This window comes from Neomonachus schauinslandi, chromosome 12 (genome assembly GCF_002201575.2).
Source record: "Neomonachus schauinslandi chromosome 12, ASM220157v2, whole genome shotgun sequence".
Lineage (NCBI taxonomy): Eukaryota > Metazoa > Chordata > Mammalia > Carnivora > Phocidae > Neomonachus > Neomonachus schauinslandi.
Window position 1 is genome coordinate 81,857,841 of NC_058414.1, and position 23,451 is coordinate 81,881,291.

The 23,451-nt window shown below is 50.8% G+C and overlaps 3 protein-coding genes across 3 annotated transcripts; 2 read left to right on the forward strand and 1 right to left on the reverse strand.

The window, feature by feature from the left end:
* Positions 1-3,138: 3,138 nt before the first annotated feature.
* On the reverse strand, positions 3,139-6,901 carry GCC1 (GRIP and coiled-coil domain containing 1). The gene is made up of 2 exons (XM_021699430.1): positions 5,480-6,901; positions 3,139-4,580 (listed from the first exon to the last, which is right to left on the reverse strand). Exons 1-2 carry the CDS (start codon positions 6,509-6,511, stop codon positions 3,285-3,287), a joined length of 2,328 nt encoding a protein of 775 aa, XP_021555105.1. The 5' UTR covers positions 6,512-6,901; the 3' UTR covers positions 3,139-3,284.
* A 2,728-nt stretch (positions 6,902-9,629) lies between these two features.
* Positions 9,630-12,789, forward strand: ARF5 (ADP ribosylation factor 5). The gene is made up of 6 exons (XM_021699433.1): positions 9,630-9,811; positions 10,339-10,419; positions 10,778-10,887; positions 11,482-11,553; positions 12,082-12,207; positions 12,312-12,789. Exons 1-6 carry the CDS (start codon positions 9,658-9,660, stop codon positions 12,396-12,398), a joined length of 630 nt encoding a protein of 209 aa, XP_021555108.1. The 5' UTR covers positions 9,630-9,657; the 3' UTR covers positions 12,399-12,789.
* Positions 12,790-14,347: 1,558 nt separating this feature from the next.
* On the forward strand, positions 14,348-19,818 carry FSCN3 (fascin actin-bundling protein 3). Its single transcript, XM_021699431.1, has 6 exons — positions 14,348-14,488; positions 15,495-16,191; positions 16,511-16,629; positions 18,502-18,661; positions 19,139-19,309; positions 19,613-19,818. Exons 1-6 carry the CDS (start codon positions 14,348-14,350, stop codon positions 19,816-19,818), a joined length of 1,494 nt encoding a protein of 497 aa, XP_021555106.1.
* Positions 19,819-23,451: the final 3,633 nt, after the last annotated feature.

A 23,451-nucleotide genomic window follows, 5' to 3' on the forward strand; every position in this document is an offset into this window, starting at 1 on the left:
TGGCGTTGGGTAATCAGACCTGGTCTGGACATCTAGCAGTTACATGACCTTGGGCAAATTTAACATCTCAACCACTCTCTCCTCATCTGTAAAAATGGAGGATAACAACACGTGTGTGGAGTAAACGATACAATGGGTGTGAGTGGCTCGACACAGTGTTAGCACGGTTGGCAAGAGTTCCCGAACAACCCTGCAGTGGCAGCTTCTCAAGACAAGGCCAAGAGCCTTAGAGTTCTGGGTAGCAGATGGGGACTTGTATCTAGGGCCTGATTATATGGCTATTTATTCCCCAGAGAGGAGATACCCAACAAGAGATGGGGGATGGAGGGAGGAAAGCAGAAAGCCCTTAGAATGATCAACTTGCCTTCCCGCCCCCTTCTCCCTGCATCTGTTCTCAGCAATCCTCCCAAGTTCTGTGGTAATAAACAAATAAGGTTGTCTCATTACTTTATTGACACACCTCATGCACTGTCTGATATTCTGGAACCAAGGCCAAGGGAAAACATTTTTCTCTGACTGTATTTGATCTCAATTCTTTTTCTCTCTCTCCCCCTTTTCTTTCTTAGAAGAGTATCCAGCACTGGAAAACCAGTCAAGTAACTGGAAAACATACTTGGGAGGAAAATGTGGGGAGATAAAGAACTTGTGTTCTTAAGGGTGGGAAGGGACCAAGCCTTTTCCATTTCAGTAGGGAGCATTCACAGGCTTATAAACATCAATACTTGAAAAATTAATAATCAGAACTTGACTTGCTTCTTTGCCTATGTGGTATCTTCTCAAAAGTCAAAAGCATAGGTATTGGTCCTAGGAAAGCAGCTGTGACTATGGATCTTTCTATGCTGTCCAAAACCACCTAGAAATAACAATCAAAATATATGCTACAGGGGCGCCTGGTGGCTTAGTCGTTAAGCGTCTGCCTTCAGCTCAGGTCATGATCCCAGGGTCCTGGAATCGAGCCCCGCATTGGGCTCCCTGCTCCGTGGGAAGCCTGCTTCTCTCCCTCTCCCACTCCCCCTGCTTGTATTCCCTCTCTCACTGTGTCTCTCTGTCAAATAAATAAATAAAATCTTAAAAAAAAAAAAAATATATATATATATATATATATGCTACATTTAAGGGGATCGGGTAACACAATTAAGAGATGATTTTAGTTTAGTTTGAAATCCTAAGAAACTTTTCCAGGATACTGTGAACCCTGATTTGAAGCATAATAAAGCATTCAAAAAACGGATTACTTCTAAAGTTTCAAGCCGGCCCACCAAACCCAGGAGAAAGCTTTTTCTAGTGTAGCTGCTTACACACACACATAATTCCAGGCTGAAAATTTTGTTTGTAATTGAGGTAGTTAGAGCATTGAGATGTTACTCTCTAGATTCAAGCTCACGGATTTTCTTTTTTTTAAGATTTTATTCATTTGAGAGAGAGAGAGAGAGAGAGAGAGCATGGGGAGGGGGAGGGGCAGAGGGACAAGGAGACTCCCTGCTGAGTGCAGAGCCTGATGAAGGGCTCAATCCCAGGACCCTGAAATTATGACCTAAGCCCAAGGCGGATGCTTAACAGACTGAGCCACCCAGGCGCCCCTCAAACTCATGGATTAATATATTATCTCCATCCTTTTTATTCACCATTTACACTCACACTCTGTGTATGTGTATATGTATATACGCGCATACTGTTAGGAAAGCACACAGGTCAGGTTGTTCAGATTTAATGACTCCATGGTCTATGTTGTCATTTGAACACATCGCATCTGTTTCATTGAGTCTGCTGTTTGTAGACAGTCCAGGGCACCCAGCCTCCCAATTAGAACATTTAATCAAAGTCTTCTGCACCCCAAACCCTCACAACAGCTCTCTATGATGAAATAACAGGAAGATATATATTAGTTCAGTCAGTGACAAAGCACTGGTCTTTAGGGTCCAAAGATCTCTATAGCCAGCAAGAGCAGATTGGGGAAAGGATTGAATAGGGGAACTGATATGGTCTCTCTCAACCCAACTTTTCTGAGTCCCTCCTTTCCAGATAGCCTGAAGCCCCCTTTCCTTACATGCAGATTAAATCTACTTGCGCAAGACCAAACATAAAAAACCCAGGAAGGAGGAAAAATTATAGTAACGCGTGTGGGGAAGACGAGGATTGTGTACTGAAACTCTATGACCCCCTAAAGGAGTGGGCAAAATACCCTGGTGACAGTAACCCAAGTACACCCTGGCTTGCAGGGAGGTGGAGATTTAGCCAGAATGCTATCCAAGGGTCAGCTGGCACTCCAGCCCCTCCGCCAAAATTCCACCACTTTCCTGTGAGAGTCACAGAATCTTCTGGAATCAGCAAATCTTCCTCCTCTTCTCGGTCCCTACAAAGGCAGAAACAGCTGTGGGGGAGGGGAGGAGGTTGTAAATCTCTGAGCTAATTCTTTGTATCTAGACAGGATCAGAGTTTCCCAATTGGACCCTTCTCTGTAAGATGCCAGGAGTTTTCTCTTAATGGAAGTTCAACATTGAGGAAAAGCTAGCAAAATCATTCACTCGCAATCTCAGGCCAACCTGAGGCAGACAGATTAAGGCAGGGTCAAATGCAAGAAGCCCGAGATAACCCTATTCAGGCCAAAAGCAGGTTACTCAGGAAACGTCTAGGACTGACGTGTGCTCGGGGCCCTCTACAGGATGGTCATAGTTATGGATGTGTTTTGTCCAGCCTGACCAGGCCGTACCTAACCCCAACTAGAACAAGCTTCCCAGTTCCGGGACGGAGGAATCTGTGGACAATAGGGGACAATCTGTCACTATTTCAAACTTCTTGGTCCCTCTCCAACCCGGATTTATGTCCCCAGAAAATTGGGGCAGCGGTGGACCAGACTCGGACTGTGATGAGATAGGGAGTAAAGAGCCGGTCCTTGTGAGCGTTTAGAAATAACTGAACTCCCTTTGGAGTCACATTTACTCCTGGTTCTGTGCTAGGAGCATAATACTAAAACAGAAAGTCTTATTTTGAAAGAGTCTCACCACTCCCCCAACTTTGGCACCTTCCAGTCTTCATCTCTCCCCGCTCTTCCCCTCACAAGCACACCGCCCAAACATACTGTTGGGGCATCTCCAGGATCTCTAGGGCCCAGGACAATGTGACATTAATGGCCTTTGGCAGAAAACCCCATCCCACGTTAAAGACTCTCCCAGTTCAACACAGTGAAGAAAAAAAATGATAATGTAAGAGAAGGGCAGCAGAAACCAGAGTCTGTCCTTCCCACACAAGAGGCACGGAGATTTCGGCAGTCAGTGACAAGGGCATCATCTCTTGCCAGAAGGCCACCAGCTACCGCTGGTCGGGAGCCGCATGATCACTTGTTTCTCCTCAGGACTGAAATGCAAGATGGTCAGGATGGCCGTGAGCGTCTGCTGGCGGCCCAGGGTGTCAGGCAAGGTCAGGAAGCGGTAGATGATGTTTTTGAGGTACTCCAGGTTGGCTCCCTCCCTACTCTGGTCCCTGATGTTCTTCTCAATGTGGCTCTGCAGGGCTCCAACCTGCTCGCGATGCCGCTCGCCCTCCTCCAGCAACCGGTCCTGCAGCTGATGCACCTCCACCTCCAGCGTGTGTCTCTGCTTCCGCAGCGAAGTGATCTCCACCTCCTTGCGGGCCAGCTGCTCGGCGTACAGGAAGAAAGTGGGCTCGCTGGACGCAGCCAGCTGCAGCGCTTGGGTCAGGCTGTCTGGGGCGCACGAGTCGGCCGGGGCCCCAGGCCCCCCGCCGCCCACAGGGCTCCTGCGCCCCGGCAGACCGGACGACAAGGCCACGGAACGCAGCTGCTCCAGCTCCAAATCCTTCTCGGCCAGCACAGCCAGGGCCCGGTCCCGCTGCTTGTGCAGCTCCTCTTCCAGTCTCAGCGTGTGGTCCCTGGAGTCCAGCTGGCTCCTCTCCAGCTCCTGCCGGTGCGCGTGCTGCAGCCGGGCCAGCTCCTGCTTCCAGCCCTCGGCCTCCTGCTGGTGCCGGCGCTCGAGCTCCTCGCAGCACAGCCGCAGGGAGATGTACTTCTCCTTCAGTTCCGCGAGCTGCTCCTGGGCCTCCTCCAGCTCCTTGGCCAGGTTACCGTCCTTGGTGTTCTTGCTCTTGAGGACCACCTGGGCCCTCATCTTGTACCTCTCAAACTCCTCCTTCAGCTGTTTCAGCTCCTGCTGGTAGTAGAGCGCAGAAGCCTTCTCCCCGTCGGCAGCCTCCGAGCTGGCCAGTAGCTCCAGGTCACAGAGCCTCTCCACATCCAGGCTCACCTGGCTTTTCCTGGCTGCCACCTGCAGCAGCCTCTTCAGCTTCTCCATCTTATCCTTCAGGACATTGACATCCAGACTGGACTCGTCGCCATGGCTGTCTAGGGGGGAGCGGCTGGAGGCGGCCAACGCCAGCGTCTTGTTCTCCAGGTCCAGCTGCACGATGCGCTCCTTCAGCTTCTGGATGGCCAGCTGGTCCTTCTGCTTGGCTTTCTCATAGGTGCCCAGCAGTTCGGACACCTGAGATATTTGATTCTCCAGGGCCGCCACCCTCTGCTCTTCCACCTGAGACTGCTGGCGTAGCTGATCTTCTGCCAGGGCTGTCTGTAAAACAAGGGAACGGATGGCAATGCGTCCAGAAAAGCCGCAAAGGCCCACCGCAAACTGAGAGCACAAGAGAGGGGGGCCAAGGGGTCACAGGACTGGGATGGCCTGGTGAGAAGTGGAACTGGGGCCTTGTACGTTGCTTTGGAAACTAACGGAAGTTCCTGTAACCTGGCTGGGTTCTGCTCCCAGAGATACAGCACACCAAACAATATCAAGAACCTCTTTGTATCTGCTGTTGTTCTGCTTTAGTGCCCCCACTTTTCTCCTGTCATACACAAGGCTCACATGGGAAGCGTGTTACCTTTGTTTATCATCTGTTTCCCCAAATCCTACTAAGAAATCACAGGACATTCTTTTCCTCTGCCAATATTCCTGGAAGTTCAAAACTCAGTTGGATCTCTCTCCACACTGAAAGGAGCACTGTAAAATAGCACACCTTTCCGGAACAGGCAAATTGACTCGAAGCAATCATGAGAGGTTACTTCTGAGAAGATTCCTTTTACACCATCCCGCCCCAGCCCCCCTACCTATAGCCATATCCGCCCCCTGTGTAACGCACATGCCCCGAGGCAGACACGCTCCTCTCACTGGGCAGCGGCCACTAGCTATACCGCTTCACAGAGCGCAGCTGGTGAGATGCCACGGCCCAGAGTTCACAGGTGTCTGGTTCCAAACCAGCCTGCGCTGCGGAAGCCCATATCCTGTTGGAAGCACATTCTGTGGACACTGTCAACACCACACCACACCGATTTCCCAGGACTCACGGGGCAACCTTCTGAATAGCACCAAAAATTGACAGCGCAGCCACTTAGTTCTAACTACCAAAGGAGCCAAAACCCTAATATTTCCTACTGTAGGCTAAATGACTACCATTTGAAGGAGATGACAATAGTTACCTTCCTCATTTCCTGCTGCAACTGAGCCTGGAAATGGCTCTTCAGGCAGGCAGCCTCTTCCTGAAGCTCCTGCAGCCGAGGGTCGGGCCGATTCTTCTCATCCCGAAGAGCCTGCAGCTCACCTTTCAAGTCCTCCACCTCACGGGTTAGCTGCTTGGTCTGCAGCTCAAACCCTTCCATCTGACCAGCTGCATATGCCCGTCCTGCCAGGGCTTCTCGGGTCTCTTCCAGCCGAAGTTCCAAGTCCTGGCGCTGGGTCCTCTCCTCCTGCAGCAGTTTCTGGAGCTCACGAAGCATCAAGGCATGGTCAGTCTGCTCTTGGGCCCGATCATGCTGCTGGGTGATAAGTCGGGCTTTGGTTTCTGCTATCTGCTCCTGCAGCCCCTTCAATTCTCCCTCCAGACGGCCCCTCTCCTCCTCTGCCTTTTTACTGGTATCCTCTAAGTCCTGTTTCATCTTCTTCTTGTCAGCCAGGTAAGAAGCTTCCATGCGAGACTTCTCCTGGGTGACTGTAGCCAAAGAGCTGGTCAAAGTAGCCAACTGAGTCTTCAGCTGGTGCAGTCGTTTGTCCACTTCCCCACCCCCAGAGGGTCCATCCCCACTGCTACTGCTAACACCACTCTCCGACCCGCTGGCTTCTTCGGACTTTGGAGGTGGTGGTCCACGAGCCAGCCTGTCATCCTCTACCCCAAACTCACCCTTGGTGCTGGTGAGACTGGCCGCAGTATCCAAGCTGGTGGCGGTCCCAGTGCTATCCTCGCTGTGAGTGGAGCATCGGTCATCCACAGAGTCAGGAAAAGAGAGGCCTGGAGGCTGGACATCTGTGAGGCCCACATCCGCCTCGTGGGATACGGACAGCACCTTAATGCTGGCCTCTAGAGCCTCCTTCTCTTTCAGGAGGCTTTTATAGGCGCGGACCACATCCTTAAGACGTGCCTGGTACTGGAGGAGCTGCTTCTTCTGCATCTCAATGGTCTCTAGCAGGTCCTTCTTGCTCGGTCCGCCCCCGAAATTCATACCAAACTTCTCCATGTTCAGAACGGGTTGCTCGACGTCAGCCAGAAGAGGGTCGCGAAGACCTTGGCGGGGGCAGTAAACGACAGGGAGAGAACTGTCCCCGAAGTCGCTCCTCCCAGCTGTCCGAAACCGGATGCCGGACGCGGGGCAGCCTGGCAGAAGCGCCCACCGGGTCCCAGGCACCGAGGGCGGGGGCGGGTCCTATCTTAGAGGCGGAGCGACGCCGGCACAAGAGAAGCACACGGCCAGGGTTCGCCTGTACTGTCCCAGAAGCTGCTCCGCGCTCGCCCGGGCCACAGCAGTCACTAGACTCCCAACCCACGGCCTTCAGCCCACCGCGGGCCAAGGGTTTAAACCGAGCGTAACCCCATCACGACTCCTAACTACAGCAACCAGGGGACGGCGCTTCCGGGTCCACTGGAAGTGACGACAGCGCGACGCAACAGGCTCCTCCCCCAGGGGCGCGAGGTGGGCGGGGCTACTTCGGCTGGTGGCTGGGAGGCGGCCTGTTCGGAACCAAGCAGGGCTACGAACGCAGGGCAAGCAATGTCGAGGACTCCGGAGTGATAATGTTTTGGTGGCGGCGCCTGAGCTTACCCTCGGTCTACGATGAGCGAGAGACAGTGGGCAACGTCGCACTGGGTCCTTCTCAAACACCCGGATGAGCGACTCTTCCTCACATTTGGGGCTCAGTATCTCTGACCCTAAAGATCGACAAGTAAGACTCCCATTTAGACCACGAAAACTGCAACCCTTGATAGGACAGTTTCGGCACCTATTAAGTATATAGTATAATAATTATTAGCACCCTTGCTGAGTTCCGCTGAGTTGATTCAACAAATGTATGTAGAGGGCACCCTATGGCTATGACCTCCATCCTATGTGCCATCTGTATTCCAGGACCTTAACAAGAGTTTTGATATTTGGCCCTTGCAGTTATTCTGCTCAGTGGGTGGAAACATGAGACACAGAAAGGTTAAATAACATGCCCAAGGTCACACAGCTAGGAATCCTATCTATATCTGTCCAACACTCAACATACCAAGTGCTGCTCCAGGTGACCACCATGAAGAGACAAGGTCCTGACCTCAAGGAGCTCCTTTCTAGTGAGAGAGCAGAGGTACAAACACAAGTCCTCCTCTCATACCAGTATGTATGGGTATATTCAAGGTGATATGGAAGTTAAGAGGAGGGAGGCCTGTCTAGGGGAGGCAGAGAAGGTTCTCAGGGAAAATACTTGGGGATCTGAAGCATGAGTAGCGATTGTCCCATCTAACTAGTGATGAGGGAAACAAGCATTCCAGGCAGAGGGAAAAGATTGCCAGGACTCCTAGGGCATCAGAGAGCCTGGCTCACATGCGGAAGCACTGAGAATCACTTCGTGGCAGTAGCTTAGGGTATGTGAAGGAGGTGGGCAACAGACGGGGCAGGCACAATAGGTGGAGACACAAATTAAGGCATTTAGGCCTTATCTCGGGTGCTAAGAAGACACTAAAAGATTTTAATTTTGAGTGGCATCATCCGGACTTGTATGACAGGTTGAAGATACCAAGGGGCAGGAGATTGGTAAGGAGACTATTTCTGTCCTGAGGAAGAGATGGTAGTGAAATAGGGCAAGGACAACAGGGATGGAAAGGAAGAGGCTAATTAAAAGAGCTAAAGATGTGGCACTGACCTCGTCATCACGAGCTCTGTTATTATATTGAGACTCTTAAATGCACTCTTCAACCTTGTAAAAAGCCTTCTTAAGAATGCAAGTCTGTGACTGAAGAGTAAAGGAAAGTCATGGACCCGCTTATACCTGGTGCCCAAAGCCTATTCTCTTTACAGACTTTTCAGGTCAGGATGGGGCAGACCCTGGAGGTCTGTTCAGACCCAGTCAATTTCTTAGTGGCCCAGACAAAATCCAGCTGTACTTTACAAAACATTCAGATATATTGTTTCATCATTTTAATCTTCACCATAACCTCATGAGATAGGGCAGATATTAGTCTCCTTTTGTAGAAAATAACAGGTTGTGAGAATCGTTGAAGCTAAGCCCTCAAAAAAAGGGGGGGGGGAGGCAGAACTGAGATTTGAACTGAGACCTGGAACAATGGTACATAGTGGGCATTCAATATTTGTTGAATGAGTGAATGAATGAAGGTTCTCTGATTCTCAGCTCACCTTACCACGTCCAGTCCATAAGCCTACTGGCACTCCGGTTTCAAATTGCTTGCCCTTACTCCACTGAGTAGCCTATTAGTTCATCCAAACCAAGTACTATATTTGTTAAGCATTTATTAGGTGCCTGGCACTGACCCAGTCTCCATCGCAGAAGAAATTTAAATTAATTCCTGTCTTGTTATTTCCCCCTTTTGCTGAGTGGGGAAATTACTTGTGAAGCACTTTGAGTCTAGGGCCACAAAAGTTTCATAAATTCCTGGACAGGTGGACAGTAAAAATCCGGGTTCCCAGGTCTGTGGCAAAGTAAAGAAGCTTCAAAAAAGCTGCCTGGGTCAGCTGAAGGACTTTGTGTCTGGGGCCATCGAGGCAAAGGCGTTGTTCTCCTGCATGCAGGAGTAGGTTCTGTTGATTGCAAAACTAAGAAGGCCAGCGAGAGCTTGGGCACCTTTTTTTTCCACCTCCAGCGTACTCCTCTCGAGATTCTAAGGTCACTTGAACCACCTGCAACGCTCAAGGCCCCTCCCTCTCTGGGCGCTGAGGGGGCCAAAGAGAGGACTGAGACGCGAGCACAGAGCTTCCGCTCGCCTAGGAGGGTGGTGCATGCAGTGGATGATGCCAGTTCGCAAGAGCTAAACCGGAGCGCAGGGTGGGCTGGACGCGACAAACCAAAGCCCAGGGGCCGGCCACTTAAAGCTGGGGGTCGAGGGCCGTTGTGGAGCATTGTAGACTTTCCTCGGCCCCGCTCGGGCTGCCGCTGAAGCAGCCACAGACCTGCCAGCGATTTAGAAACGGGGAGAGACCCAGACTCTTTCCCTCTTTAAAGCCGGCGCGGGACGCAGCGAGGCTGGGGAGAGTCGCTAAGCTCCAGTTTCTGCCCGAGCCGGAGCCTGGGGGCGGGGAAGGGGCGGGGCGGGGAAGGGGCCCGGCCGGGGGCGGGCCCGCGATGACGTAGGGCGGGCCGGGACGCGCGGAGGCGGCGGCGGAGCCTCCTCCTTATGCTGCTGCGCCCCATCCCCCAGCGGCCGGCAGGTTCCAGTCCGCACCCCGCATCCGTGCCCGCACCCCCTCCCCCGGGCCCCGCCATGGGCCTCACCGTGTCCGCGCTCTTTTCGCGGATCTTCGGGAAGAAGCAGATGCGGATCCTCATGGGTGAGGCAGATCAAGCGCGCGGCCCGGGCCAGAGCGTCGGCCCCCGCGCAGCCCTCCCACCCCCGCGTCCCTCCGAGCCCGGCTCAGCCGGGTTTCTGACCCTGAGTCGCCCACCTCCTCTAACCCCCTGGGGTCACTGCTCTCGGGTGGGTCGCGGTCTGCGGCGCCGACCCCGGGGCCTGAGCCCGGGAGCTGCGGGCCTGGGTGGGGTGAAGCTCCCTCCGCCCCGGCCCGGCCGGTAAGAAGGGAGGATTCCGCCCTTGGAGACGACTTTTAAAAGGAGCGCGGCCCTCCTCCCATGCCCCTTACCCCCTAGCCCTCTCCCACCTCTCGCCCGCTTCGGGGGCACGGGTTGGTGCTCACCACCCAGACTGCTCTTAAGGCCTCGAAGGTAGAGAACAGCGCGCACCTGCAGGCGCTTGGGCTCTCCGCCCCCGTCTCCATCAGCTGTCCTGGCCTCTCCCCTTCCCTGGTCTCTAGAGGGCTCCCTCGCTCCCGTCTCCAACCCTATGCCCCTCTCCTTGCAGTTGGCTTGGATGCAGCTGGCAAGACCACAATCCTGTACAAACTGAAGTTGGGGGAGATTGTCACCACCATCCCCACCATAGGTGAGTTCTGAGGCGAGGCCGGGAGGAGCGGGAGGCTGGCGGCAGGCCTTCCCAGGGTCTGCTACCCATTCAGCCTGAGGCCCTTATTTCTGCAGGGAGCTGACCCTGACACCAGACACTGCTACCTGAGAAGTGGGTCACAGTTACCTTTAGTTGCTGGATGGTGCCGAGGCGGGGTGAATGTGACCCAGCCCTGCCTGGTCTGTGGACTGCCTGTCCTCCGGGGTTCTGTTCCCATGGGACTTGATCATTGCCTTCTGGTTTTATGTCCCGGGATGAATCCACCTAGATTTAGAGAGTTCCTTTCTTTCAGGACTTTGTTCTCATGTTTTTTTTTTTTCCCCCCAATTATCTCCAGGCTTCAATGTGGAAACAGTGGAATACAAGAACATTTGTTTCACAGTCTGGGACGTGGGAGGCCAGGACAAGATTCGGCCTCTGTGGCGGCACTACTTCCAGAACACTCAGGTGGGGTGGGGCTCCCCAACCCCAGGAGAAAAAGTGTTAGGGCTACAGAGACCAAGATGTTGGCCTACACTGGGCCCGCAAGCCAGGAAAAGACCTTTACCTGCTATCTATCCCCGTTTGTAGACTTACCTCTACTCATTCTTCAGGAATGGCCTTAGTCTTCTGAGACTTAGCCACCTTAGCTTCTCCTGAGAAGCAGGGCTCTGGGGCCATGCTGCCTTTATCTATCTATCTATCTATCTATTTATTTTTAAAGTGAGCTTTTTCTCCCAGCGTGGGGCTTGAACTCACAACTCCCAAGATCGAGAGTTGCATGCTCTGAGCCAGCCAGGTGCACTCATGCTGCCTCATTTAGCTCTCGTCTGGTCTTTCCCTGTTCCCTTGCACTTCTTCTAACAACACTGCTTGCCTGACGGCAGAAGCTGTATCCTCTGCAGGGTGTCTCTAGTTGGTGCCAGCATGTCTGCAGAGCCTTAGTGAAAATTTACAAGATGAGAAGGTTTAGACACAAAGATGGGAAAAAGAGAGAAAGAGCCAGACTAGGGTATGTCCCACGGAGGAGTGATTGCTTGTCCTTTCTTCCTTCCCACCCAGGGTCTCATCTTCGTAGTGGACAGTAATGACCGAGAGCGGGTCCAGGAATCTGCTGATGAACTCCAGAAGATGGTGAGCACCCAGAGCCCCAGGAACTGAGCCCTCATTTGGAGACAGATCTCTGAGATCTCTGTGCTAGGGTGAAAGTCAGGAACATCTCACAGGCCTTGAATGTATTTCTCTTTGTGGACACAGTCACAAGGCGTATCTTACTCTGTTTTGAATTGAGTCAGGTAAAAAAGCATAGGACTAACTTTTTCCTTGAATGCTCACGTCTTCACATCCAAGGAGTTGGTGGGGAAAGGGGAATTATATGTGGTGGAGAGAAACATCATCTTACATTCTTGTTTTTCCATTTGGAAATTTTGTCATTTTGACTAGGGCAAGGCATTAGAAAAAGGCTCTTTCCGGATTTAAAGCCAGATGGCTTCACGCTGACTTAGGACTCTCTATTTTGTGTTCAGCAGTAGACCACACAATGTTACATGTTTCCCACGAATATGCTAGAAGGTAGAAAGGGGGGTTCCCCTACACAGCAGGGAAGGGGAGGCCTGGAGACTCGGCCAGGACTGCAGACTCCATCCCCTTCACCTCTGTCAGCTGCAGGAGGACGAGCTGCGGGATGCGGTGCTGCTGGTGTTTGCCAACAAGCAGGACATGCCCAATGCCATGCCCGTGAGCGAGCTGACCGACAAGCTGGGGCTGCAGCATTTGCGCAGCCGCACGGTGAGGGTCCTGCCCCTCCCAAGGGAGCAGCGGGTAGGGGGTGGGAAGTAAAGGCATCCCCCCTTCCTTCCCTGCTACTGATCTTTCCTTCCTTCTCCCCACAGTGGTACGTCCAGGCCACCTGTGCCACCCAAGGCACAGGCCTGTATGATGGGCTCGACTGGCTGTCCCATGAGCTGTCAAAGCGCTAACCAACCAGGGGCCGGCCCCTGCTGCCCGGAAGCTCCCGCGTGCATCCCGGGATGGCCAGCTTCCCGGACTCCTCAGGCAGTGCCCTTCCCTCCCACTCCTCTCCCACAGACACAGGCCTCTGCTCCTGCCTGCATGTTCTCTCTGTCGTTGGAGCCTGGAGCCTCGCTCTCTGGGCACGGAGGGGTCCGCTCTCCTGCCTGCTGGGACCTGTGGAAGGGACTTCCAGGGCTAAGGCCCCTTCTTCCAGAGCAGGAGCAGGGATCTGGGTTTACTTTTGTTTTTTCCATTTCGGGTGTCCCCCTGGGGCCAGGTGGGGAGGGAAGGTGAGGGCTCCGGGTGGTGCTATGATGTGGCACTGGACATTGAGTAATAAATTTGCTGTGGTTTGTACACGGTGTTGTCTGTAGCCTAGAAGTGGGGGGGCTGGATTGTTGGGTACAAAGAGACAATACGATATGGGGGAGGCTCAAGGCTGCAGAGCCAACCCCCTCCCCCCAGCATGCGCACACACCCTGCTGCCTTCATCTAGCTCAGCTTCTCCCACCTTATTCTTGAGGCCATAAGTACTTCAGGGGTTCCAGTGGAGGAAATAACATTTCCTCCCCAATTCCAGGGGACCTTTGCTGGGGGAAACGGGGTCTACCTTCATGATTCTGTAAATCCCATACATCTTGTGCCTCTCCATGTCCTAGCAGTGGTTCTTAATGGGTACTATGAACATTAAAATTGGGGAGGAGGGGATATTTTTTAAAAATAGGGTCCTGAGGTGCACTTCAGAAAATATGATTCATTAGGACTGGTCTGAAGCTCAAGAATATGCATCTTAGAAATTACCCAAGTGATTCTGTCACTAGTAGGCTATTGGCCTTATTCTATAAAACATCGGTAGGTCCCTTTTAATCCTTGGGAATTAAAGTTCCTCCCCGTGCACTAGAACTCTTTCTACCTGGGGAGACCTACCCCACCCCCACCACGGGGAATAGGAAGGTGTGTGTATGGAACCAGGAGTGTGGGCTGTTTCCCCAAGTGTGGGTTACTCTGCGCATTCTTCAAATCCCAGCAAAGCTTAAACAAAACCTACCCCACCGCAATTATTTCTTCTTGTCTTTCTCCTTTCACGTTGTCAAATTCTCCAGGTTCTGGACTGATCTTCTCCAGGAGCTTTGTAGGAAATGAGTCCCAGAGGGTGTTGGCCGACGGGGACCCTTTGGGGGGAGGGGCTGGGATCCCTAGCAGCAGTGCAGCTGGGGATTATGAGGAAGATGCCCCATGATCCCCCGACCCAGGACATTTTCCCTCCCCTGCTCTGAGCCAGCCCTTCCTGATGAGTATGAGTCATGTGATCCTTGTTGGTTATCTATCTAGGGTTTCCTCACCCTTCCTGAAAAGCACCTTCTGAGACATTTTGGCCTTATTCTCCCAAGGGCTGTAAAAGTTAATATATTTTTCCTGGCTACCTTGAACTTGAACACTTGCGTCCCTAGGGAGCCAGACTCCCCTCACTTTGTGGGGAGGAAAGAGGTTGATTTTTATCCTGTGATTACAATGAGAAACAGAAGCGAAGAAGGGAAGACACTTGCCTGTAGTTTTAGATGATCGCTGCCGCAGGCCAAAGTTCCAATCCCAGTCTCAGCTCAGTCACCTCGGCGCCTGGAGTCGCTCGGGGAGGTCAATGCCAAAGGCCCTAGACCCACTTCCTCTGGGCTGTGGATCGACATGGCCAGGCTAGTGCCCTTTCCCCACCACGGATAGGAGGCAGCCCTCACAGTCACAATGCTCCCGGGTCACAGAGGTGCTGGGCCCGAGGCCAGGCTCTGCCTGAGAAATGCCCTCTGGGAACGTCTTCTGGTGGGTACTGCAGGCCTGATTCCAGGCCCTATGGCCTGTGGAACCGCACCAGTGGGGGAAGGCTGGGCCGGACGGAGTCATCACCTGCGGTGCCGGCCCCATGGAGGAGGTGGAGTGGACGCGAAGCCCCAAGCCTGAGGAGCTAAGGGTTGGGCTCATCAGCTGGGCAGGATCCTACCTCACTTTTGAGGCATATAAGAACACGGTCACTGCTACTGCAAAGGGTTTGGGCCGGAGACAGGTAAGCAACCCTGTGCTGGAGTAATCTTTCCCAGTGGCCAAGCTCGTGTGTGTGTGTGTGTGTGTGTGTGTGTGTGTGTGTGTTGGCTGGGGTACACTCTCGATCATTGCCAGACCGAGACCCTCCTCCCCCAGGCTTTTGCTCACAGGTCTCTATCACTCCCTCTCCCCCTCTCTAAACCTGTTCCGAGAGGCAAAGCCTCAGCCCTTGCAGCCTTGCTTTCTTCCCTCCACCGACACCGGGTGGTTGTGTCATCACGAAGAGGAGAGGTGAAGAGCCCAGGCTGGAAGGCAGGATTGTGGGCATCCGGGGGAGGGACTGCAGGGCCCATGATCCTGTTCAGATTGTGGTTTGGGAATGGGGAACTCTACAAGCCCTCCGGGAGAGTGCGTCTTCATTTTAGAGACGGATGCAGGCAATCCTGCAGTGCTACCCCAGAGTGCGGCCCACAGCCAGGCCCTCGTTTAGAACAGGGTTGATCCGGGCTGAACCAGACGAGTGCATCTCAACCGTGTGTGTTCCCACTCTTATCCCTGGAGCCTGGGCCTGCTTGTAAGAGGTCTTGATCTTCTCCTGCCATGCTGGGGAGGTGGGCTTTGCGGAGGGGGCGTGTTAGCTAGCATGCTATCCAGGGGCAACAGTGAGGAAGAGAAAAGTAAAACCTAAACCAAAGCACTTCTTAGAAAAGTAGTCATTGAAGGACACCACGAAGTAAGAGAGAAGGACGTTTACCTTCTGTTAGCTGGAAGAGGTAGGCGTTTAGAATTTCTCTTGGGATCTTGAAAAGTGCTCTGATTTTAGTAGTAAAGGTCTCCTGCAATCTTTCAATTGCTGTTGGATGAGAGGATGGGAGAGCTGACAGTCACCATGGAGGCCGATGTGGAGGGGAAGGTGGTTGGTCCCATGAAGGTTGTAGGGTGATGCTGGGGGGGATGGGGTGGTAGGACTCCCTGGCCTCATCATCTGGCAGTACTGATCTCCTTCCTCTCCCTCCCAACGCCTCCAGACCTGGGAGATCTTGGTGAGCAATGAGCATGACGCCCAGGCCGTGGTACGACTAAGGGGCTTGCAGGGCCTCTACCTCCTGTGCGAGGCAGACGGCAGTCTGTGCTATGGCCGGCCAAGGACCAGCCACCATGGGTGCTTCCTCCTGCGTTTCCACCGCAATGGCAAGTGGACCCTCCAGTGCGTAATTAGCGGCCGTTATCTGGAGTCTGATGGTGAGGATGTGTTCTGCAACTCCAGGGTCCTCTCGGCTTACCACATGTGGACCCCCCGGCCAGCCCTGCATGTCCACGTGATCCTCTACAGCCCTGTCAACCACTGCTACGCCCGGGCTGACCCCACCATGGGCCGCGTCTGGGTGGATGCACCAGTTCCCTGCCTGGAGGAATGTGGCTTCCTGTTGCATTTCCAAGATGGATGCTACCACCTGGAGACCTCAGCACACTTCTTCTTGTCCCACTTAGACCGGCTGGTCCCCCAACCCTCAACACAGACAGCTTTTCACATGCAGGTGCGGCCCGGAGGGCTCGTGGCACTGAGCGATGGAGAAGGAGGCATGTTGTACCCACAGGGCTCACGTCTGCTCCTGGGCCTGGGCTCCAATCCCCACAGGGGTGAGGAGTGGTTCGTCCTACAGCGCTGTCCCACCTGGGTCAGCCTCAGGTCAAAGACTCGGAAGTTCCTCTCCATCATCTATGGCAAGTGCTGGGTCCAAGACAGCTATGGAGGGAGGGAGAGAGCTGACTGCTGAAAAGAGAAAAATGTGTTGGAGATCAGCAGAGATTTTTGAACCTGCTGATAAAGAAGATCCTGGGGTCCCAACAGGATTTCTTAGGTCATGGAGCAGGGTGATAAGGCAGAGGCATGAGCTATTAGGGGAAGTAGCTTGGGTCTTCTCCAGGCACCTGTGATCTGCAGAAGGTGGTAAAGGCTGAGGAGGGAAAACAGAGGGACATAAAGTGTGGAGGAGGGGCTGAGATCGAGGGTGACTCCTTCTGACATGTTTTTTCTCTGCAGATGTTGAGGTATGTGCTGCCTCTGAGCACATAACCCCAATGTCCTTGTTCCAGTTTGAATGTGACGATGAGAGCCCTACCTTACAGCTTCGTGCAGCCAATGGCTGCTACCTAGCCCAGGTGAGACATGGGCCTCCTGAGCAAGAGAACCCTTAATCTCTAAGCTCTCCCATTCTAGACATACTTTCTTCTTCTTCAAGGCGGGTGACCAGATGCTGAGGTGAACCGTGGAGGCCCTTGTCAATTTTCAACCAATGGGCCCAATTTCATCCAATGGGGCCTCTTTTAGAAAAAAGAAAAAGTAACTTTATTGAGGCACAATTTATATACAATAAAGTGCACTCATTTAAATGTGCAAGTCAGTAAGTTTTGACAAATGAATACACCTTTGCGTGTATATGCAAATGTATATACCTCATCACAAGTTAAAGAATATTTCCATCACCACAGAAATTCCCTCTTGCCCCTTTGTAGTCAGTTCCCCTTTCCCCTTGCCCTCCCCTCTACCACTGTTACTATTCTGTCACTATAGATTAGAGTTGCCTACTCTAGAATTTCATATAAATGGAATCACACCATATTACAGTATGTATTCTTCCTTTCATCAGCATAACGTTTCTGAGATTTATTCACAATCCGTGTATCAGTAGTTTGTCCCCTTTTATTGCTGAGCAGTCAGTGTTCCATACTACTACTCATCAACACAAACATAAATTGTTTATCCATTTGCTTGTTGATGAACACTTGAGTTGTTTCTGGTTTGGGCTATTGTGCATAGAGTTGCGGAGCACCTGGGTGGCTCAGCTGGTTAAGCATCTGCCTTCCGCTCAGTTCATGATCCCAGGATATTGGGATCGAGCCCCATGTCAGGCTCCCTGATTCTCTCTCTCCCCCCTGCTTGTGACCTCTCAATCTCTCTCTCTCAAATAAGTAAATAAAATCTTTTAAAAATAAAGTTGCTAGCAACATTTGTGTACAAATTTTTTTGTGGGCCTATATTTTCAGTTATCTTAGGCAAATACATAGGGGTAGAAATACTGGGTCACATGATAAATGTGTTTTTATATATATTTTTTAAGATTTTGTTTATTTGAGAGAGAACAAGCTAGAGAGAGAGCACAAGCAGTGGGGAAGGGCAGAAGGAGAGGGAGAAGCAGACTCCCCACTAAGCAGGGAGCCCAATGTCAGGCTCGATTCCAGGACCCTGGGATCATGACCTGAGCCGAAGGCAGACACTTAACCGACTGAGCCACCCAGGTGCCCCATGTGTACATTTTTAAGAAAATGTTAGGGGCGTCTGGGTGGCTCAGTTGGTTAAGCGACTGCCTTCAGCACAGATTATGATCCTGGAGTCCCAGGATCGAGTCCCGCATCGGGCTCCCTGCTCGGCAGGGAGTCTGCTTCTCCCTCTGACCCTCCCCCCTCTCATGTGCTCTCTCTCTCTCTCTCATTCTCTCTCTCAAATAAAAAAAAAAAAAGAAAATGTTAAATAGTTTTCTAAAGTGATATACTACTTTACGTTCTTGCCAGTAATGTATGGGAGTTCTAATTGCTCCACATCCTCATCAACACTTGTTGTTGTCTGTCTTTTTAATTTTAGCTACTCTAATGGATGTGCAGTGACATCTTATTGTGGCTTTAATTTGCATCTCCCTTATAATTAATAATGTTGAGTATCTTTTCATGTGCTTATTGGCCATTTGTATATCTTCTCTGTGAGGTGTCTGTTCAAATCTTTTGCCCTGCTCAGCAGGAGGCCTGCTTCTTCCTCTCCCCACTCCCCCGGCTTATGTGCTCTCTCTCTCTGTCAAATAAATAAGTAAAGTCTTTAAAAAAAAAAAAAAAAAAGGAGGGGAAAGCATAAATCATGCCCTGGGAGAATGAAGAAAGCCAGTGGGTGGGATGTGGGAAAGGGTCTAGGAATAAAAATGATGGGAAGAAAGCTGAGATTTTGTCCTTATTTCTCTTCTCTGCTCCCTATAATCTCTCCAGAGGCACCACAGGACAGTGGTGGCTAATGGGCATCCAATGGAGGCTGACACCTTCTTCCGTGTGCACTGGAATTGTGGCAGGATCATCCTGCAGTCTCCCAATGGACGCTTCTTGGGCATCATAGACAATGGCCTGCTGATGGCCAATGCCACCATTCCAGGTGAGGAGAGCAGCCCTCCTGCCAGGTTATTCCAAGTCAAGACGTTTTCAGAGGGAGCTGGGATATAATAGAAAGAGCACTGGAGTTGTGGTCAGAAGATTTGGGTCTGTGTATTTGCTGAATCACTGAATTTTTGTCATCACTTGGGCAAACACTTCTTTGAGCCTCAGTTTCCGTGGCTCCATTACCAGTGGAGGTGATATCCAAGCTGCCTGCCTCATAGGATTCTCGTGAAGATTAAATAGATTCACACATCTCAAAGGAAGGAAGAATACTGAAGCCTCCTGGGATCCACACTATACTAAGTGCTTTCACAAACATTTTATAAGCACCTCGCCTAAGATCCGGCACATAGTAGATGTTCAGTAATTGTTAAAATGTTGAAAACCTTCTGCAATTAGCGTCCCTCTTCCTGCTTCTATCTGGGAAAGCATCTAGAAGCAGCTCATCCAAATAACTCCTTTCTATTTCTTTCAGGCCCCAGTGAGGAATTTGGGATTCGATTAGCTAACCGGCCCTTCCTTGTATTGCGAGGTCGTCATGGGTACGTGGGCACCTCCTCAGAGCACGACCTCATGAAGTGCAATATGGATCAGCCCGACTGCATTCACCTGCTGCCCTGCCGCCAAGGCATCTACCACTTCCAGGGTGAGGAGCTCCTCTTTTCTGGCCCTGGGTTCACAGTCTTGTCCTGCCTTAGCGCCAACTCAGACTTCACGGCCTGCTGCTCAGAGCCTACTCATCCGAAGAGGAAAAATGGAGTTTCTCTTTGTTTTCACACTTCAAAGCCCCCAGAATGGGTTGGCAGAGCAAAACCCAGCCCTCCTGGGTTTCCACAGAGGGACCTGCCGACACAGGCAGGGTCGGGGGCCAGGGGGGCTGGCATGCTTCCCGGGAGCCTCCGCAGGTGGTACCGCTGGAAGACTTCATCCTTCACCCTTCCCTCCCCAGCACAGGGTGGAGCCTTCTGGTCAATAACATCCTTCGGCACCTTTCGCCCTTGGGGAAAATTTGCTCTCAACTTCTGTATAGAGCTTCATGGGAGCAATTTGCTCACGGTGCTGGCGCCCAATGGCTTCTACATGCGATCCGACCGAAGCGGCACCCTGTTGGCAGACAGCGAAGAGATTACCAAAGACTGTATTTGGGAGTTTTAGGTAAGATCAAGTGGGTCAGGACCGGGAGGTGGGGGAGCAGGCATGGAGGGGCAAGAAAAGAAGGGAAGTGGGTGAGAGTGAGACCGAAGCACACCCATGGACTAACTTCTGTCCCACAGCCTGATCAACTCCAGACTTTTATTCCAAATCCGTGCCTTTCCTCTCAGGGCTTCTAAACCCAGACTTGCTGGAGAAAGGAGGGGAAATCAGTGCTAGTTTCTGACGATTATGCCACACTGACACATGCGTGCAAGCAAGCTTGCAGGGGATAGAATCAGGTGTACTCATGTGTTTATTTCTCTTCATTAAGATGCAGAGCTTTGCCCCATTTTTAGGGAAGACAGGTAACTTTGGGGTATGCTTTCTAGCCTATGCACTTTCTATTCCTACATCCCTGGATCCCTGGAGTGCTGATGGCTCCCAAATATTCATCTGCAGCTCTCACCCTTCTCCTGAACAATAACCTCCTCTCTTTCCAACTTCCTGATTGACGACTGATTTGACCTTGCCATCCCCTCAAAATCAGCCTCCTCACACTCCCTCCCACAGATGATTCTTCTGGCCCTCCCCCATAGCCATCTAGGGTATTGCTGTCCTCCCAAATGCTCTGGATCAAGACCTCAGCACCGTCTCTCCTTCCTCCCTTGCATTCCCTTTACCAAACTCTGAAAATTCTTGGGTACTTCCTTAACAATGCCTCTTGGGTGCTTGCTCCTTCTTAACTACCTTTGCTACCTGTGGATCCAGGCATTTCACCCAAAGCCTGCACTGCAGTAGGAGCTCCCCAGCAGCACTCCCTGCCTCCAGATCCGTCCCATCCAAGCTCTTCTCCACACCAAGTTTGCTTTCTTTTTTTTTTTTTAATTTTTTTTTTATTCTTATGTTAATCCCCATACATTACATCATTAGTTTTAGATGAAGTGTTCCATGATTCATTGTTTGTGCATAACACCCAGTGCTCCATGCAGAATGTGCCCTCCTCAATACCCACCACCAGGCTAACCCATCCTCCCACCCCCCTCCCCTCTAGAACCCTGTTTGTTTTTCAGAGTCCATCGTCTCTCATGGTTCGTCTACCCCTCCGATTTTGGGAGGAAGCTTTTAAAATTCAGCCCTTGGTGGGGCTCCTGGGTGGCTCAGTCAGTTAAGCATCTGCCTTTGGCACAGGTCATGATCCTGGGGTCCTGGGATCAGCTCACTGCTCGGCGGGGAGCCTGCGTCTCTCTCTCCCTCTGCCTCTCCCCCAGCTTGTGCTCTGTCTCTCTCTCTCTCTCACTCTCTCAAATAAATTAATAAAATCTTAAAAAGAAGAAAAAAAAAGAAAATTCAGCCATTGAGTAGTCTATTCTTTTCTGTGACCAAACTGCAGGGATGGGTGGGTGAGTTGCAGGTAGGGGTTAGGGGAGGGAAGCCAGGTGAACTGCAGGGCAACAGGCAGATTTGTGCCAGGAGTAGAAGCCTTGTCTGGAATGAAAAATCGACCACTGGCAAATTGCTCTGTGTGACGCTCTTCTGCTACGCAAAGTTGTATTTTCCTGGAGAATAATCATTTCCAGTGGTACTAGGAACTGCTTTGTTAAGAACTCTACAAAGGAAAATGGAGCTCTGTGACAGGACAGTGAGAAGGAAATAGTTTGGAGAATTGGAACATGGTTACTGCCTTTTGGGAGAGGGGTAGAGCCTGGAATACTGACTAACCAGAGGTGCGCTTTTCAAGGGAGCCCTCCATATTTGTCTGGACTCAGGCTGAGCTGCAGGTCTGAAACGGTATAGGGATGAGCTTTGCTGCAGTAAAGAAGAATAGTCTTTCCTCTTTTTAGGGGGGCAAAAATGAGATTATAGAGTCATGGAAGGTGCAAGTTTCTTCTGGTCTCTGCCTTCTAATCCGAGTAAGTCCTGTTACTTTTTTTTTTTTTTTTAAGGTTAAGAAAGTACTCAGAAATCAAGTTGTAAAAAATCTTTCCATTTGACCAGTTTTAAAAAATGATGGTGAAGGTAGAGGCTGTGTCTGCTTTTGAGAGTGGGAGCAAAGAGACAGAAACAGAGTTGGTTCTGGAATGTGTTTAAGGAGGAAGTGGGCAGTAAGTTGACACAAGCATTTTGGAGCTGTTCTGTTACTGAAAAGGCAGTGAGGATGATGGAAAAACTGAAGGTGGATTTATATTTCCTGAGTTGGGATGAGACTGGCAAGTGTGTGGGCAGACAAAATATAACCTGGAAAAGTAAATGTCCCTGTCAAATCAGATACTATTTTCTCAAAACCCTGAAGGATTCTAACTCTGGATTTTTTTTTTTTTAATAATTTGCTAGACTTTCTTTAGCTGCAACAGATTATTATCAGCACATGATAAATAGATGAGATTGGGAGAAGTCTTGGGGTACTTAGTGTAAAATTTGGTCACTCCACTTAGCAGCTACTTAGAGATGGCTGTTTTCTCCGGTCTTACACACCTGATTTACTTTGTGTTTTGGGGATAGAGCCCTTTTCTATGTCTTTTCACTCTGACTTTCCCATTCTAACTCGGTGTGTTTGCATGTCTTTTCAAGCAGGAGCCACCTGGGTTGCTTTCAGGACAGCCGAATGAGTCTTCCACAGTTCTTGAATCTTTTGTGCTTATCAGAAGCAGCTATGGAAGCAGCGTATCTCACCCTGCTTATGGTGTGAAAGACCAAAGGGAGGATAATGTGAAATCTCCGTTCATTTCATCCCGCCCCACTTAATTGCCTAAAGGAGAAAGGAATCCCTCTGTCAGTCTTCGGTTTTAGGCTAAGAACCATGATTCTCACTGGGTGACTAAGGCAGAGGGGCATCAAAAGGAGGAGATGGCCAGTTTCCTCCTTCAACAGGAATTGTGCTGCCAGGTTGTTCTAAAGTGGGATATAGACTTCCTAGTGAGTAGCTTAGTGGAAATTTCTCCAGTGTGCAGCTTGTAGGAAATGCTACCTGTAATTTAGGTTATTATAGCTAACTGTTTCTTAGGTTTCTGAACTAAGAAATATGTGTCTTTCCAGAGTGTAGTGGGGACAAAGAGTAGTAGTCCATTGATCTGCTCCTTCCTACATGCATTTAGCTCATGCAGACTGAAAGAAAAAAACATCTTTCCTAACCTACTTAAAATACTCTTATTCTACTACTCAGGGACAAGGTAGCTGAATAACAGTATTTTAGTAGAGCCATTTGCAAAGAACTAGGTAGAATAGGATGGAAGGCTTTTCCCTGTAGTCTTAAAATTGCCCACTTCTCAGCAGGTGAGCATGGTAGCTTTCAGTCAAGATTGTAAGTAAAGGAGCACTAAGTTTCTGTATCTTAAATGTTTTCTGTCATTTTTTTTTCTGCATGAAAAGAAAGCATCCAGCTGGCTGCTGCCATACACTAATGATACAGAGTGGTGAGCAATCATACTTCCTTTCTTTCTTGAATAAACTTTATTGATCATCTGCTGTGTCAAGCTTTATGTGGATATTGGAGAAACAGTGGTAAAAAGTAGATCAGATTCCTGCCCTTATGGTTTATGGAGAAGACAGACAATAAAAAAGTAAACAAGAAATGAGCATGATATTATAAGATAATGATTTCTGGGGAATGGAACAGAGTGGTTGGGAGCAAGGGAAGGGGTGGCTCCCATAGATAAG